General features: G+C 50.4%; 1 protein-coding gene across 1 annotated transcript in view; it reads right to left on the bottom strand.

Moving 5' to 3' along the window:
* Nucleotides 1-12,309, bottom strand: part of LOC121283943 (collagen alpha-6(IV) chain-like) — a 254,424-nt gene extending 242,115 nt beyond the window's left edge. The window contains exons 1-2 of the mRNA XM_041198738.1: nucleotides 12,266-12,309; nucleotides 12,143-12,197 (exon numbers count right to left, since the gene is read on the bottom strand). Coding sequence (XP_041054672.1) covers nucleotides 12,143-12,197; nucleotides 12,266-12,309 — 99 coding nt within the window. The remainder of the gene's footprint in view (nucleotides 1-12,142; nucleotides 12,198-12,265) is intronic.
* Between the last annotated feature and the right edge of the window lie 5,561 nt (nucleotides 12,310-17,870).

Genomic DNA, 17,870 nt, shown 5'->3' with positions numbered 1-17,870 from the left:
TCCCTATCTCTGTAACCTCCTCCAGCCTCTACAACCCTCCTATCTCAGTAACCTCCTCCAGACCATACAGCCCTCCCTATCTCTGTAAACCCCTCCAGCCCCTACACTCCTCCCTATCTCTGTAACCTCATCCAGGCCTTACAACCCTCCCTATCTCTGTAACCTCCTCCAGCCTCTACAACCCTCTTATCTCTGTAACCTCCTCCAGACCATAGAGCCCTCCCTATCTCTGTAACCTCCTCCAGGCCCTACAACCCTCCCTATCTCTGTAACCTCCTCCAACCCCTACAACCCTCCCTATCTCTGCAATCTCCTCCAACTCCTATAACCCTCCCTATCTATGTAACCTCCTCCAGCCCCTACAACCTCCCTATCTCTATAACCTCCTCCAGCCTCTACAACCCTCCCTATCTCTGTAACCTCCTCCAGCCACTACAACACTCCCTATCTCTGTAACCTTCTCCAGCCTCTACAACTCTCCTATCTCAGCAACCTCCTCAAGACCATACAGCCCTCCCTATCTATGTAACCTCCTCCAGCCCTTACAACCATCCCTATCTCTGTGATCTCCTCCAGCCTCTACAACCTTCCTACCTCTGTAACCTCCTCCAGACCATACAGCCCTCCCTATCTCTGTAAATTCTTCCCGGCCCTACAACCCTCCCTATATCTGTAACCTCCTCCAGGCCCTACAAACCTCCCTATCTCTGTAACCTCCTCCAGCCACTACATGCCTCCCTATCACTGTAAACTCCTCCAGGCCCTACAACACTCCCTATGTCTGTAAGCTCCTCCAACCCCTACAACCCTCCCTATCGATGTAACCTCCTCCACCCCCTACACTCCTCCCTATCTCTGTAACCTCCTCCAGCCCCTACAACCTTCCCTATCTCTGTAACCTCCTCCAGCCCCTAAAGCCCTCCCTATCTATGAAACCTCCTCCAGCCCTTACAACCCTCCATATCTCAGTAACCACCTCCAGCCTCTACAACACTCCTATCTCTGTAACCTCCTCCAGCCCCTACAACCCTCCCTATCACTGTAACCTCCTCCAGCCCCTACAACCCTCCCTATCTCTGTAAACTCGTCCAGTCCCTACAACCCTCCCTATCTCAGTAACCTCCTCCAGCTCCTACAACCCTCCCTCTCTCTGTAACCTCCTCCAGCCCCTACACCCCTCCCTATCTCTGTAACCTCCTCCAACCCCTACACCCCTCCCTATTTCTGTACCCTCCTCCATCCCCTACAACCCTCCCTATCTCAGTAACATCCTCCAGCCCCTACAACCCTCCCTATCTCTGTAACCTCCTCCAGCCCCTACAAACCTCCCTATCTCTTTAACCTCCTCCAGCCTCTACAACCCTCCTATCCCTGTAACCTCCTCCGGACCATAGAGCCCTCCCTATCTCTGCAACCACCTCCAGCCCCTACAACCCTCACTATCTCTGTAACCTCCACCAGTCCCTACACCCCTCCCTATCTCTGTAACCTTCTCCGACCCCTACAACTGTCCCTATCTCTGTAACCTCCTCCAGCCTCTACAACCCGCCCTATCTCTGTAACCTCCTCCAGCCTCTACAACCCTCCTATCTCTGTAACCTCCTCCAGCCCCTACAACCCCCCCTATCACTGTCACCTCCTCCAGCTCCTACAACCCTCCCTATCATTGTAACCTCCTCCAACCCCTACACCCCTCCCTATCTCTAACCTCCTCCAGCCCCTACAACCCTCCCTATCACTGTAACCTCCTCCAGCCCCTACAACCCTCCATATCTCTGTAACCTCCTCCAGCCCCTACACCCCTCCCTATCTCTGTAACCTCCTCCAGCCCCTACAACACTCCCTATCTCTGTAACCTCCTCCAGCCCCTACAACCCTCCCTATCTCTGTAACCTCCTCCAGCCCCTACACCCCTCCCTATCTCTGTAACCTCCTCCAGCCCCTACAACCCTCCCTATCTCTGTAACCTCCTCCAGCCCCTACAACCCTCCCTATCTCTTTAACTCCTCCAGCCCCTACAACCCTCCCTATCTCTGTAACCTCCTCCATTCCCTACAACCCTCCGAGATCACTGTGCTCTTTCAACTCTGGCCTCTTGCTCATCTCCTGAATTCTCTCTCCAAACCTCTCGACCTTCTTCATTCCTTTAAAATCACTTTGAAGCCCATCCCTTTGACCAGGTTGTTTTGTCACTCCTCCTAATATGTCCTTCTCTGGCTGAGTGACTACTTCTGATTAGCTCTCTGTCAAGCACCCCGAGACATCTTCCCACATTAAAAGGTGCTATGTAAATGCAAGTTTCTGTTGTTGTTTGACTCCATCGCTAAATGTTCTCCTCCCGACACGCAGCTAATAATTTTCTGATGCATTGCTGTCCTTGAATGTTGCAGCTAACCCCAAGTCCCTGACGGCAAAATAACTTTGCAATTGCTGAATTGTGTGAGAGGAAACCCAGGCCCAGCAAGTCCACTTTCCTTCCAAACCAGCTCACTCCATGTCAAGGGTCTGGAAGCACATATCTCGTTGATTTATTCTCACCGTCTGGTATCTATTGGATGGAGTTTTCTGACCATAAAAGGAGTTACAAGTATAACGTGCATTGTTAATACTCAGGAGTTGTGTTAAACTGGGCATCTTGCCAAGGCCTGGGACCAATCAGAGCACAGGCACTTCCAGTAAATATTTATATCTTTACTGAATTCTTTCCCGACCGGTAGCTTTTGGGTAGCAGAACGCTAGGACAATCCAATATAAATACAGAGACCAGCGTCAGCGAGGCTCTGACAGAAGAAATTATTACCACTGGGCTCTCATTTATCAGAATTCTTTTGAATTATTGCTGTTTTAGGAGATGTTACTGGTGAGGACCCATTGCCTGAATCAATTTGTATACAGCTCAATCGCTCTTAGTTCACAGTGGAAAAACCTACAAGAGCCTCATTATTCAACTCATTGGTCGTACAAGTTAAACATACAGCAACTCTTAATATTTTTACCAAAAAAGAGACACTCCTCGTGATCTTAAAGACACTCCTTTCGTTGCTGTGAAAGCACTCAGTAGCCATAATGGCAAAGAATAGAAAGTCCCCCACAGAAAATCCACCAGGAAGGTTTGGTAAGAGTATCAGGAGGAAAGCACTACGGGCAGAATGCTTAGGTTGACGAGCGAGCGAGCGAGGGTGCGTATCCTGACCGGATGTGAAATCGCACGGGGTGAGCGTTCCGATGTCACCCTGCGCTCACGTGATATTTCAGTCAGCAGGCACACGCGCAAGTGTGGGAAGCGCGCCCGCCGGCCAGTCAAGTTGTTAGAGTTCCAATTGTCCCCTGTTTTTGGCGGTCCATCCCACCTTACAGTAGGCGGGTGGGCGAATGGGCCAGGTGGACTTTGCCTTTTTGATGAAACTTCATCCAAGGGCAGGATGAGGTTTCCGTTATTAAATAAAGATTAAAAATCTATGGAGAGCATTTTTATCCTCAATATGTTCAGGCGACTGATTCTGATGCATGGACGTTTTTTCCCCTGATTTTACAAACTTTATTTAATGGTTTTCAGGTCTTCAGCTCCCTGAGGCTGCTCTCTGCCTTCAGGGAGCTTTCTCTGAGCGCTCACCCATGCCCGCGCTGACATCAGTGCCCACCCTCCTCTGGCCCCCCCACCCCACCCCGGCAGCGCTGAGCATTTCAGCGCCCGCTTCATACTGGCTGCCCGTTAATTGGCCAGCCCGCGTGAAATCGTGTTTGGTGGGGGGGGGGGTGCCGATCGCAGCTGGTGGTCCATTCCTCAGCCACTCTCGGGCCCACCAATCACACCCCTCCGCCAACCTAAAAACCCTGCCCTATATCTGTGTGAAGGAAAGGTTAGCCAATGATAATGGGGAATCTTTAAGAGCTGATGTGGATGATATTGTAAATTAAAAGAAGGAAATGGCAGACTGGGGTTGAACAATTACGAGTGTCAGTCTAGTAGAGGATTAGGTACGTGACACTCTAGGGCAATTAATGACAAATCAAGGACTAGAGTATGAGAAAAAACACTGACGTTAAAGACTAACAAATCCTCAGAAACTGATGGGTTCCATGGCCTGTAGTGAGGAAATGGCAGATGCTTTAGCCAGAATCTTCCGAAACTTTCTCAATTCAGGAATCGATGCTTAAATTTGAAAATTGCAAATTTACTTCCATTATGTAAGAACGATGAGAAAGAGAAGGCTGGGAATTAGAGGCTGCTTAGTCTAACATCTGTTTCGGGGAAGTGATTGGAATGTGTAATGAAAGACAGAGTTGCCTCAGGACTGAGAGACGTTTGAGAGATTCGTAAAAGTTAAGAGTGTTTAATGAACTTAATTGAATTTTCTGAGGAAGTAACTACAGTAGTAGAATGGGGAAATGTCAATGGATGGTGCTTACATGGACTTCCAGTAGGCATTTAATAAAGGAACCACAGGAGGGGCTGTAAACTAATATTAAAGCTCAAGTATTGTGAACCTCTTTAGGAGATTAGTTGGAAAATAGTTCAGATGGTAGAAGACAGAACGTAGGGACAATAGATATGTACTCGAATCAGAAGAAGTGACCAGTGATATGCCACAAAGATCTGTGCTGTAACCTCAACTATTCATTATACACAATCTATTTGGATAACACAACAGAAAGCCACGCATCCAAGTTTGCTGAAGACACAAAGATTAGTGCTATTCTGAGTAGCGTAGATGGGAGCATAACATTACAAAGAGGCATTGATAGATCAGGCAGCTGGGCAAAACTGTGAATTTCAACTCATGGAAGTGTGAGGTTATCCATCTTGGACTAGAAAACGACAGTTCTGTATATGACTGAAATGGTGGGAATTTAGGAACAGTGCAGACCCAAAGAGGCTTAGGGGTTCACATACACAGATCACTAAAATCTGGTAGTCAAGTACATAAAAAAATCTAAAAGGTTAAAGAATATTAACCTTTACAACTGAGGGGATGGGGGAGGCAGGTTTCGCTACAGTTACAAAGCCCAGGTTAGACCACATCTGGAGTAACTAGTGTACAGTTCAGGACACTGCACTTTAGAAAGGAGATATTGGCCTTGGATAGGTTCGCCAGAATGTTACCAGGGCTCGAAGGGTTAGGTTATGAGGTGAGTTTGCATAAACTAGGTTTATTTCAGAGTAACCAATCGGGCCTATCTTTAGTTTCCAGTTTCCAATCCGAACTAATCCCAGAATCAGTTTGTGTTGCCCAGCCAGCCCAGGGGGACCTCAGCAATTTGAACCTGTGCCCATTGAGCTGAGAGATGAGATAGCGAGGTTGATGCCACCACAATAAACTTCAGTTAAAGTCTATTTAAGAGAGGGAATGACCTCTTCAATGTACTGAATAGAATAATGAAGTTTGTGTTTGATGGTTGTATATTGTTCCTCGGCTGGTGAAGGTTCACTCTGGGTTGGAGTGAACAGATTGATCCATTTCCAAAAAGTGTTCGTGAGCCCGAGAAAATATCTAATGCCAGACGGTGACAGGACTGAAGTGAAGTGTTGAACACAGCCTCTAAATCTTACAAAATACAAAAAACCTTCTGAGCTGTTTTCTTGTGGATATGATGTGATCTGAATCGTCACAGATTTTTAATAAATTCCTGAATTGCATTTGATTCTCGGTATTTCAGTCTTCAGGGTCCCCACATTATGTCGGTATTTCCATCTTTGTAATTTTCCCTCTCACTGCAGAACAACACACTCGGAGCACGTCAGAATATTCATGGCTAGCCAACCCTATTCTCTGTCCAAGGAGTGAAGAGATCAGGTGAGCTGCAGGACAGGGACAGGGACAGTAATCTCTCTGCTCAGTTTACAGATACGTTCGGCCCCTGTGTGCTGCTCAGGAAACATCTGTATCTAGGCCAGAATCTTTGAAGACAAGCTTGGAGGTGGGAAGAGCAGGAAAACGGCACAGGGAGGCTGTGGGGGATGGGGGAGGGGAGGTGAGTGGGGGAGGGGAGGTGGATGGATGGGGAGAAGAGGTGGGTGGGGGAGGGGGCTGGTGGGTGGGGTGGCGGTGGGTGGGGGAGGGGAGGTGGGTGGTGAGGGGGGGATGGTGGGTGGGGGAGGGGAGGTGGGTGGGGGAGGGGGCTGGTGGGTGGGGTGGCGGTGGGTGGGGGAGGTAGGTTGGGTGGGGTGGGGCAGGGTGTCTGTTGTCTTCCTGTAACCTGCCGTTTTGCTGCGGGAAGGGGGCCAGAGGGACCCACCCACCCACCCAGAGTCCCAGCTGAACCACCTGTGGCTGATTAAGGGTCTCTTCCTGCTGCCACTGGCACTTTAACAGCAGCGGAAAGGGTGGGGGAGGGTGGGGGGTGCCCTGTGCCCTGTGCCCTGTGAGGTGGCTAACGAGCTGCCAGCCCTCTGACTGGGCCAGGAGCCCTTGGGTATGGGCACCTAACCTCCGTAGAGCGGCAGTCCCAGAGACAGTCACTTTATTGGCAGCCTCCCATTAAGTGTGGCCCTGGTTCTCAGCACCTGCTGAAGCAGGATGTCCCTGTGCCCACCAGCCCACCTTTAACCCGGGCAGCAAATCCCCTGCCACCTCCAAACTGTATGGAACAAGTGTGGGGACCACCTAAATTAATCACGACATGGATTAGGAGACTTAATAAGCTGCTAGTGGAGAGTTGAACAATCAAACCGCAAGCTGATCCACGTAAGAAACAGGAGCAGAAGGAGGCCATTCAGCCCCTCGAATCTGCTCCACCATTCAATAAGCTCATGACTGATCTACACCAAGTCCACTTTCTTGCCCTATCGCCACATCCCTCATTTCCCCTAATGCCCAATCATCTATCCATCTCAGTTTTAAATATACTCATCACCTGAGGATCCACAGCCTCTGGAGCACAGAATTCCAAAGATTCACAACCCCTGCATGAACACTGCTTCTGGAGCTGAATCTTGGGATTGATGCCTCAGACATTCCATGTCCTGTATTCCACATTCCACACCAGGCATTTGACATTCCACAGTTTACAGTGAGCTGCAGATCCTTGACTGGAAGGAGCAGCTTTGCAGAGAAGTGATTGTGATGTGGAACTGGGGTCTTTGGATGCCAGTAAACTAAATACAAAATATAACCTTACTTAATCTTTTATTCAAGCAAATTAAAACAGAACGAAAGGACTGGCTGATCTAGAAAGCACTGAATCAGTTATCTGGGGCTGTGACAAACATTGCAGTAGAGAATTTACAATGAGTAACACACAATGTTCTTGAGCTATAAGGAGTGGCTGTTATTCATTGGAAAATGGGTAGGTGATAAAATTGAGAGAGATCTGTGCCCATTCTTTGTGTTATGTGCACTTTTGGAAACTTTTGCTTGATTCCAGTAGCAGCTTAAAGGCAATATATATATATAATAAATATCAAAATTACTTTATTGTAACTTATGAAATTGCCTGACATCAGCGTGTGAATAATAGAATGGTTAAGAAAGAGGCCATTCAGCCTGTAGTGTCCTTGCTTGCTCTCTGCAACAGGAACCCACCTGGACCCACCCCCACCCTGGCTTTGACCCGTGACTCTGAACATTTTTTCCTCTTTGAATAATGCTCCAATTCTCTTTTGAATCTTTGTCCCCGCACTCTCAGGCAGTGCATTCTCAATCCTGCCCCTCGCTGTGGAGGGAGGACGCTCCTCCTGTTGTCATTGTTTCCTTTACCATTCACCTTAAATCAACGCCCTCTGGCTCCTGATCCTTCAGCCAATAGAAACTCTGTCCAGGCTCCTCAGCATTTTGAACACCTCCATCAAATCTCCTCTTAATCTTCTCTTCCCTAAAGAGAACAACCCCAGCTTCTCCAAACTATCTTCAGAACTGAAGTTCCTCTTCCATGGAACCATTCCTGTAAACCTTTCCTGCACCATCTCTAATGCCTTCACATCCTTTCTTAAATATAGTGCCCAGAACTAGACACAATACTCCAGCTGAATCAGTGTTTTATGCAGGTATATCATAACCTCCTTACTTTTGCACTCTATGCCCAAGATACTGTATGTTTTATTAACTGCTCTCTCAACCTGTTCTGCCATCTTCAATGCTGTATGCACATATACCCCAGATGCCTCTGCTCCTCCACCCCCTTTATTTTATATCGTCTCTCTTCATTCTTCCCACCAAAATGAATCACTTCATAATTCTCTGCATTAAATTTCATCTGGCAAGTGTCCACCCATTCCACCAGCCTATCTGTGTACTTTCGAAACCTTTCACTATCCTCCCCACACTTCACAATATTTCCAAGTTTTGTGTTATATGTAAATGTTGCAATTGTCCTCCATACACCGAGTCCAGATCATTCATAAAAGGAAAGCTGACATCCTAATACAGATCCATGGGGTTTCCACTAGAAACCTTCCTCCAGTCTGATAAACATCCATGCACCACCACCCTCTGTTTCCTGTCACCCAGCTCATTTCATGTCCATGCTACCACTGTACCTTTCACTCCAGGGCCTTTGGGTTTGCCGCTAAGTCTGTTATGTGGCACTCATCAAATGCATTTTGGAAGTCCATGTACACCACTTCAACAACATTACCCTCATTTACATTCTCTGCTTCCTCAAAGAACTCAAGCAAGTTAGTTAAATATGATTTTCCCTAAGCAAATCCACATTTGGTCAAGTGACTATTAATTTGGTCCCTAACTATTGTTTCTAAAAGCCTTTCCCGACAGGGTTAAAGTTGACAAGCCTGGATTTACTTGTCTTATCCTTACACAAGCACATAAAATGACACAGTGGGTCCTCGATAGGAGTTCCCTGCTGCCTTTCTATTCCTGGAGAAGGAAACTGAGGACCCACTGAGAGGTTTCTGCAGTTCGGGCTGAGGTTCTGAACCCACTGTAGAATCGATAGACAAAGGCACCTCGACCATGTGCTGTCAAAACAGCTTCTTTTTAAAACATGGGGAGATTAGGCCAGTTGGGGTGGGCTGAGTGGAAGAGAACAAAGCTTTCCATTCAACTCTGCAATGTTTACAGCTTCTCACTGGGTGACCATTTTATATATGAATGAATTATATAAAGAATAATTTCACTATATTCTGTGTTTACATTCTGTGCTCCTTCAATTCTATCCTCTTGCTGTTGCTCCACCACTGGTGACCCAACCATAGCTGCCAGGGTCCGAAACTATTGAATTCACTCGCTACAACTCTCCACCTCCCTCTCCGCCTCCCTCGCTACAACTCTCCACCTCCCTCTCCGCCTCCCTCGCTACAACTCTCCACCTCCCTCGCTACAACTCTCCACCTCCCTCGCTACAACTCTCTACCTCCCTTTCCGCCTCCCTCGCTACAACTCTCCGCCTCCCTTGCTACAACTCTCCGCCTCCCTCGCTACAACTCTCCGCCTCCCTCGCTACAACTCTCCACCTCCCTCGCTACAACTCTCCACCTCCCTCGCTACAACTCTCTACCTCCCTCGCTACAACTCTCCATCTCCCTCGCTACAACTCTCCACCTCTCTCGCTACAACTCTCTACCTCCCTCGCTACAACTCTCCACCTCCCTCGCTACAACTCTCCATCTCCCTCGCTACAACTCTCCACCTCTCTCGCTACAACTCTCCACTTCTCTCGCTACAACTCTCCACCTCTCTCGCTACAACTCTCCACCTCCCTCGCTACAACTCTCCATCTCCCTCACTACAACTCTCCACCTCCCTCGCTACAACTCTCCACCTCCCTCACTCAACTCTCTACCTCCCTCGCTACAACTCTCTACCTCCCTCGCTACAACTCTCCACCTCCCTCGCTACAACTCTCCACCTCTCTTGCCGCTTTCCTCGCCACCTTGAAGATGCGCTTTAAAAATGACAGCTTTGAGCAGACTTTGGTCACCTATCTGAACATCTTCTTTTGTGACTTGGTGTCAAATATTGGTTAACTTACCTGTGCAGCCTCTATGTTAGAGGTGCGATATAAATGCACGTTGTTGGATAATTGATGTGAATATGTATGAACTGAGCATGTCGAATAGAAGGAGTTAACAACTTTATTTCCCCAGTACAATCATGGGCTGTAGGAGCCCGGTTAGCTGCATTGCCAATTTTAATGAGGAGCAAATCTGTACCCTGACATGGCATTGCTTTGTGGCCCTGTTTAAACTGAATTCTGTGCAGCAACCTCAGAGCAAAGAAAAGGTTAAATTCACTGACTGCAGATACCTGGTGTGTGGCAAAATGTGCAAAGAGTGACAAAGATTGTCGGAGGGTCAGTACTGAGGGAGTGCTGCACTGTCAGAGGGTCAGTACTGAGGGAGTGCCGCACTGTCCGAGGGTCAGTACTGAGGGAGTGCTGCACTGTCAGAGGGTCAGCACTGAGGGAGTGCTGCACTGTCAGAGGGTCAGTACTGAGGGAGTGCTGCACTGTCAGAGGGTCAGTACTGAGGGAGTGCTGCACTGTCAGAGGGTCAGTACTGAGGGAGTGCTGCACTGTCAGAGGGTCAGCACTGAGGAAGTCTTGCACTGTCAGAGGGTCAGCACTGAGGGAGTGCTGCACTGTCAGAGGGTCAGTACTGAGGGAGTGCTGCACTGTCAGAGGGTCAGCACTGAGGGAGCGCTGCACTGTCAGGGGGTCAGTGCTATGAGGTGCTGCACTGTCAGAGGGTCAGTACTAAGGGGAATGGAATTAGGAGGTCTCAGCGAAGAGGCAAATACTGGTTGGAATCTTATCTCAGGATTATATGTGACACTAAGATTGTGAACAGACTGATTTAATCTCAGACTGGGAGAGGAATGGAGACTGTGGCTTGGAAATGGAGTTTGGAACAGTGACTAAACAGCAGGGCTTCAGTCTTCCCAGTCAGAGAAAGTTTCTGCTTATCCAGTACTGGAAGTCAGAGAAGCAGTCTGATAAATTAGAGACAGTGGTGTGGTCGGGGGAGCTGCCAGGGAGGTAGAGCTGGCTGTTGCCAGTGGACACATGAAAACCAATGTCATGCTTTCAGATGATGTCATTGAAGGGCAGCATGTCAACGAGAAATTGGAGCAGGTCATGGATCAATCCTTGGGGGACACCAGGAGTACCGGAGTGGGAGCAGGGAGAGAAGCCATTGCAGGTGATTCACTGACTGGGACTGGATCCATGAGAATGGAATCAGGAGGGAGCAGTCCCATCCAGTGGGACGACAGCAGAGAGGTGTTGCAGGAGGATGGTGTGTTCAAACCGTGTCAAAGGCTGCAGACAGGTCGAGAAGGAAAGTTTATCTCAGTGACAGTCACACAGGATGTCATTAATTATTTTAATAAGAGCCGTTTCAGTTCTGTGTTGGTGCAGCAACCTGATTGGAGGGATTCAAAATGGAATTCCAGGAAAGATTAACACTTTTTTGGAGAAGATAAAATGGTCAAGGAGTTTGGAGAGGAAAGGGAGGTTGGCGATAGGGAGGTAGTGTGCAAGGAGGTGGGTTTTTGATGAGAGGAGAGATGACGGCAGAATTAAAGGAGAAAAGTGAAGAGAAGGAGTGAGAGAGAGCGAGAGAGAGAGAGAGAGAGAGCAAGAGGGAGAGAGCAAGAGAGAGAGAGAGCGAGAGGGAGAGAGCAAGAGAGAGAGCGAGCGAGAGCGAGAGAGAGAGAGAGAGAGAGCGCGAGAGAGAGAGAGAGAGAGGGTGAGAGAGAGAGAGAGGGTGAGAGACAGCTAGAGAGAGAGAGAGAGAGCAAGAGGGAGAGAGCGAGAGAGAGAGAGAGAGCGCGAGAGAGAGAGAGCGAGAGATAGAGAGAGAGAGAGGGTGAGAGAGAGCTAGAGAGAGAGAGAGCGAGAGAGAGCGAGAGAGAGCGAGAGATAGAGAGAGAGAGAGGGTGAGAGAGAGCTAGAGAGAGAGAGAGAGCGAGAGAGAGCGAGAGAGAGCGAGAGAGAGTGAGCGAGCCAGGAACTATAATGGCTAACATGGGGAGTTGGATGGTCAGTAGTTCAGTGGGGATAGGATCGAGAGAATAGGAAGTGGGTCACGTGGACGAGATGAGTTCAGAGTGGGCATGAGGGGTTACAGGAGGGAAACTAGAGAAAGATGTGAGTTCAAGAATTGGGGTAATTTTAGAGGAAATTTGGCCTGGTGGAAAAAGAAGATAAATTAAAGCTTGGAGGAAAATGTAAATTTATTACTTACAGCTAGCACTGTACCAGCCAAAAGCAATGGGATGAGTAATTGTAATGATAGAAACCTGCAAAATAAACAGATATGTTTAAACCACCATTAACGAGAACTCAGACATCATTAAAAACAAATCACCCAATGTCCACTATCATTAGTAAATGTGCAAGTCTCTTGGCCATAACTTTGTATTAACATTGAGTTCTTATTTCAGTCAGAGTAGCAGCCAGTGGGCTGGGCACATTAAAGGTTGCACTACCGTTAATCAAAAATGCAGTATCGGGAAACTCTCCGGCAGTAAACCAAGGTCACCATTAACTGGTGGACTCTGAGTCAAGGAGAACCAAGCAGACATGGGGTAGAGGTGGAAAGAGAAATATTAACAAAAAGAGATCAGAGCAAGGGAGGGGCAGGGAGTGTAGGGGAGGGTTGGAGCATTGGATGGGGTACAGTGTGAGTGAAGAGGGTGGGGAGTTGGATGGGGTACAGTGTGTGTGAGGGTGGGGAGTTGGATGGGGTACAGTGTGTGAGAGAGGGTGGGGAGTTGGATGGGGTACAGTGTGTGTGTGGGTGGGGGGTTGGATGGGGTACAGTGTGTGAGAGAGGGTGGGGAGTTTGATGTGGTACAGTGTGTGTGAGAGAGTGGGGAGTTGGATGGGGTGCAGTGTGTGTGAGAGGGTGGGGAGTTGTATGGGGTACAGTGTTTTGAGAGACGGTGGGGAGTTGGATGGGGTACAATGTGGGTGTGAGGGTGGGGAGTTGGATGGGGTACAGTGTTTGAGAGAGGGAGGGGAGTTGGATGGGGTATATTGTGTGTGAGAGGGTGGGGAGTTGGATGGGGTACAGTGTGTGTGTGCAAGGATGGGGAGTTGGATGGGTTACAGTGTGTGTGTGTGATGTTCGGGAGTTGAATGGGGTACAGTGTGTGTGTGAGGGTGGGGAGTTGGATGGGGTACAGTGTGTGTGAGAGGGTGGGGAGTTGAATGGGGTACGGTGTGTGTGAGAGAGGGTGGGGAGTTGGATGGGGTACAGTGTGTGTGAGAGGGTGGGGAGTTGGATGGGGTACAGTGTGTGTGAGAGGGTGGGGAATTGAATGGGGTAGAGTGTGTGAGGGTGGGGAGTTCGATGGGCAAGAGTGTGTTTGAGAGAGGGTGGTGAGTTGGATGGGGTACAGTGTGTGTGTGAGAGGGTGGGGAGTTGGATGGGGTACAGTGTTTGAGAGACGATGGGGAGTTGGATGGGGTACAGTGTGTGTGAGAGAGGGTGGGGAGTTGGATGGGGTACAGTGTGTGTGTGAGGGGGTGGGGAGTTGGATGTGGTACAGTGTGTGTAAGAGGGTGGGGAGTTGGATGGGGTACAGTGTTTGAGAGACGGTGGGGAGTTGGATGGGGTACAGTGTGTGTGAGAGAGGGTGGGGAGTTGGATGGGGTACCGTGTGTGTGAGAGGGTGGGGAGTTGGATGGGGTACAGTGTGTGTGGGAAGGTGGGGAGTTGGATGGGGTACAGTGTGTGAGAGAGGATGGGGAGTTGGATGTGGTACAGTGTGTGAGAGGGGGGCGACTTGGATGGGATACAGTGTTTGATGGAAGGTGGGGAGTTGGATGGGGTACAGTGTCTGTGAGAGGGTGGGGAGTTGGATGGGGTACAGTGTGTGTGAGAGGGTGGGGAATTGGATGGGGTACAGTGTGTGTGAGAAAGTGGGGAGTTGGATGGGGTACAGTGTGTGTGAGAAAGTGGGGAGTTGGATGGGGTACAGTGTGTGTGTGAGAGTGGGGAGTTGGATGGGGTACGGTGTGTGTGAAAGGATGGGGAGTTGGATGGGGTAGAGTGTGTGTGTGAGAGGGTGGTCTGTTGGATGTGGTACAGTGTGTGTGTGAGAGGGTGGGGAGTTGGATGGGGTACAGTGTGTGTGAGAGGGTGGGGAGCTGGATGGGGTACAGTGTGTGTGAGAGGGTGGGGAGTGGGATGGGGTACAGTGTGTGTGAGAGGGTGGGGAGTTGGATGCGGTACAGTTTGTGTGAGAGGGTGGGGAGTTGGATGGGGTACAGTTTGTGTGAGAGGGTGGGGAGTTGGTTGGGGTATAGTGTGTGTGAGAGGGTGCGGAGTAGAATGGGGTACATTTTGTGCGTGAGAGGGAGGGGAGTTGGATGGGGTATAGTGTGTGTGAGAGGGTGGGGAGTTGGATGGGGTACAGTGTGTATGGGAGAGGGTGGGGAGTTGGATGGGGTACAGTGTGTATGAGAGAGGGTGGGGATTTGGATAGGGTATAGTGTGTGTGTCAGAGGGCGGGGATTTGGATAGGGTACAGTGTGTGTGAGAGGATGGGGAGTTGGATGGAGTAAGTGTGTGTGTGTGAAGATAGTGAGTTGGATGGGGTACAGAGTGTGTGTGATGGTGGGAAGTTGGATGGGGTACAGTGTGTGTGAGAGAGTGGGGAGTTGGATGGGGTACAGTGTGGGTGAGAGGGTGGGGAGTTGGTTGGGGTACAGTGTGTGTGAGAGGGTGGGGAGTTGGATGGGGTACAGTGTGTGTGAGAGGGTGGGGAGTTGGATGGGGTACGGTGTGTGTGAGAGAGTGGGGAGTTGGATGGGGGACAGTGTGTGTGAAAGGGTGGGGAGTTGATTGTGGTACAGTGTGTGTGAGAGAGGGTGGCGAGTTGGATGGGGTACAGTGTGTGTGTGAGGGTGGGGAGTTGGATGGGGTAAAGTGTGTGTGAAAGGGTGGGGAGTTGATTGCGGTACAGTGTGTGTGAGAGAGGGTGGGGAGTTGGATGGGGTACAGTGTGTGTGAGAGGGTGGGGAGTTGGATGGGCTATAGTGTGTGTGAGAGGGTGTGGAGTTGGATGTGGTACAGTGTGTGTGAGAGGGTGGGGAGTTGAATGGGGTACGGTGTGTGTGAGAGAGGGTGGGGAGTTGGATGGGGTACAGTGTGTGTGAGAGGGTGGGGAGTTGGATGTGGTACAGAGTGTGTGAGAGGGTGGGGAATTGAATGGGGTAGAGTGTGTGTGGGTGGGGAGTTCGATGGGCAAGACTGTGTTTGAGAGAGGGTGGTGAGTTGGATGGGGTACATTGTGTGTGAGAGAGGGTGGGGAGTTGGATGGGGTACATTGTTTGACAGACGATGGGGAGTTGGATGGGGTGCAGTGTGTGTGAGAGAGGGTGGGGTGTTGGATGGGGAACCGTGTGTGTAAGAGGGAGGGCAGTTGGATGGGGTATATTGTGTGTGAGAGGGTGGGGAGTTGGATGGGGTACAGTGTGTGTGAGAGGGTGGGGAGTTGGATGGGGTACAGTGTTTGTGAGAGAGGATGGGGAGTTGGATGTGGTACAGTGTGTGTGAGAGGGTGGGGATTTGAATGGGGTACAGTGCATGTGACAGAGGATGGGGAGTTGGATGTGATACAGTGTGTGTGAGAGGGTGGGGAGTTGGATGGGATACAGTGTTTGATGGAAGGTGGGGAGTTGGATGGGGTACAGTGTGTGTGTGAGAAAGTGGGGTGTTGGATGGGGTACAGTGTTTGAGAGACGATGGGGAGTTGGATGGGGTGCAGTGTGTGTGAGAGAGGGTGGGGAGTTGGATGGGTTACAGTCTGTGTGTGAGAGGGTGGAGAGTTGGATGGGGTGCAGTGTGTTTGAGAGAGGGTGGGGAGTTGGATGGGGTACCGTGTGTGTAAGAGGGAGGGCAGTTGGATGGGGTATATTATGTGTGAGAGGGTGGGGAGTTGGATGGGGTACAGTTTGTGTGTGAGAGGGTGGGGAGTTGAATGGGGTACAGTGTGTGTGTGTGAGGATGGGGAGTTGGAAGGGTTACAGTGTGTGTGTGTGATGTTGGGGAGTTGGATGGGGTACAGTGTGAAATGAGGGTGTGGATTTGGATGGGGTAAAGTGTGTGTGAGAGGGTGGGGAGTTGATTGCGGTACAGTGTGTATGAGAGGTAGGAGAGTTGGATGGGGTACAGTGTGTGTGAGAGGGTGGGGAGTTGAATGGGGTACGGTGTGTGTGAGAGAGGGTCGGGAGTTGGATGGGGTACAGTGTGTGTGAGAGACGGTGGGGAGTTGGATGGGGTACAGTGTGTGTGTGAGAGACGGTGGGGAGTTGGATGGGGTACAGTGTGTGTGAGAGAGGGTCGGGAGTTGGATGGGGTACAGTGTGTGTGAGAGGGTGGGGAGTTGGATGGGTTCAGTGTGTGTGTGAGAGGGTGGGGAGTTTGATGGGGTACAGTGTGTGTGAGAGAGGGTGGGGAGTTGGATGGGGTACAGTGTGTGTGAGAGAGTGGGGAGTTGGACTGGGTACAGTGTGTGTGTGAGAGGGTGGGGAGTTGGATGGGTACAGTGTGTGTGAGAGAGGGTGGGGAGTTGGATGGGTACAGTGTGTGTGAGAGAGGGTCGGGAGTTGGATGGGGTACAGTGTGTGTGTGAGAGGGTGGGGAGTTGGATGTGGTACAGTGTTTGAGAGACGATGGGGAGTTGGATGGGGTGCAGTGTGTGTGAGAGAGGGTGGGGAGTTGGATGGGGTACAGTCTGTGTGTGAGAGGGTGGAGAGTTGGATGAGGTGCAGTGTGTTTGAGAGAGGGTGGGGAGTTGGATGGGGTACAGTGTGTGTGAGGGGGTGGGGAGTTGGATGGGGTACAGTGTGTGTGTGAGAGGGTGGGGAGTTGGATGGGGTACAGTGTTTGTGAGAGGGTGGGGAGTTGGATGGGGTACAGTGTGTGTGTGAGAGGGTGGGGAGTTGGATGTGGTACAGTGTTTGTGTGAGAGGGTGGGGAGTTGGATGTGGTACAGTGTTTGTGTGAGAGGGTGGGGAGTTGGATGGGGTACAGTGTTTGTGTGAGAGGGTGGGGAGTTGGATGGGGTACAGTGTTTGTGTGAGAGGGTGGGGAGTTGGATGGGGTACAGTGTTTGAGAGACGATGGGGAGTTGGATGGGGTGCAGAGTGTGTGAGAGAGGGTGGGGAGTTGGATGGGGTACCGTGTGTGTAAGAGGGAGGGCAGTTGGATGGGGTATATTGTGTGTGAGAGGGTGGGGAGTTGGATGGGGTACAGTGTGTGCGTGTGAGGATGGGGAGTTGGATGGGTTACAGTGTGTGTGTGTGATGTTGGGGAGTTGGATGGGGTACAGTGTGAAATGAGGGTGGGGACTTGGATGGGGTAAAGTGTGTGTGAAAGGGTGGGGAGTTGATTGCGGTACAGTGTGTGTGAGAGGTAGGAGAGTTGGATGGGGTACAGTGTCTGTGAGAGGGTGGGGAGTTGGATGGGGTACAGTGTGTGTGAGAGGGTGGGGAGTTGGATGGGGTACAGTGTGTGTGAGAGGGTGGGGAGTTGGATGGGGTACAGTGTTTGAGAGACGGTGGGGAGTTGGATGGTTTGCAGTGTGTGTGAGAGGGTGGGGAGTTGGATGGGGTAAAGTGTGTGTGAGAGGGTGGGGAGTTGGATGGGGTACAGTGTGTGTGAGAGGGTGGGGAGTTGGATGGGGTAAAGTGTGTGTGAGAGGGTGGGGAGTTGGATGGGGTACAGTGTGTGTGAGAGGGTGGGGAGTTGGATGGGGTACAGTGTGTGTGAGAGGGTGGGGAGTTGGTTGGGGTACAGTGTGTGTGAGAGGGTGGGGAGTTGGATGGGGTATATTGTGTGTGAGAGGGTGGGGAGTTGGATTGGGTACAGTGTGTGAGAGAGGGTGGGGAGTTGGATGGGGTATATTGTGTGTGAGAGCGTGGGGAGTTGGATGGGGTACAGTGTGTGTGAGAGAGGGTGG

Source organism: Carcharodon carcharias, chromosome 11 (assembly GCF_017639515.1).
Source record: "Carcharodon carcharias isolate sCarCar2 chromosome 11, sCarCar2.pri, whole genome shotgun sequence".
Lineage (NCBI taxonomy): Eukaryota > Metazoa > Chordata > Chondrichthyes > Lamniformes > Lamnidae > Carcharodon > Carcharodon carcharias.
This window is presented reverse-complemented; position numbering and strand designations above follow the sequence as displayed.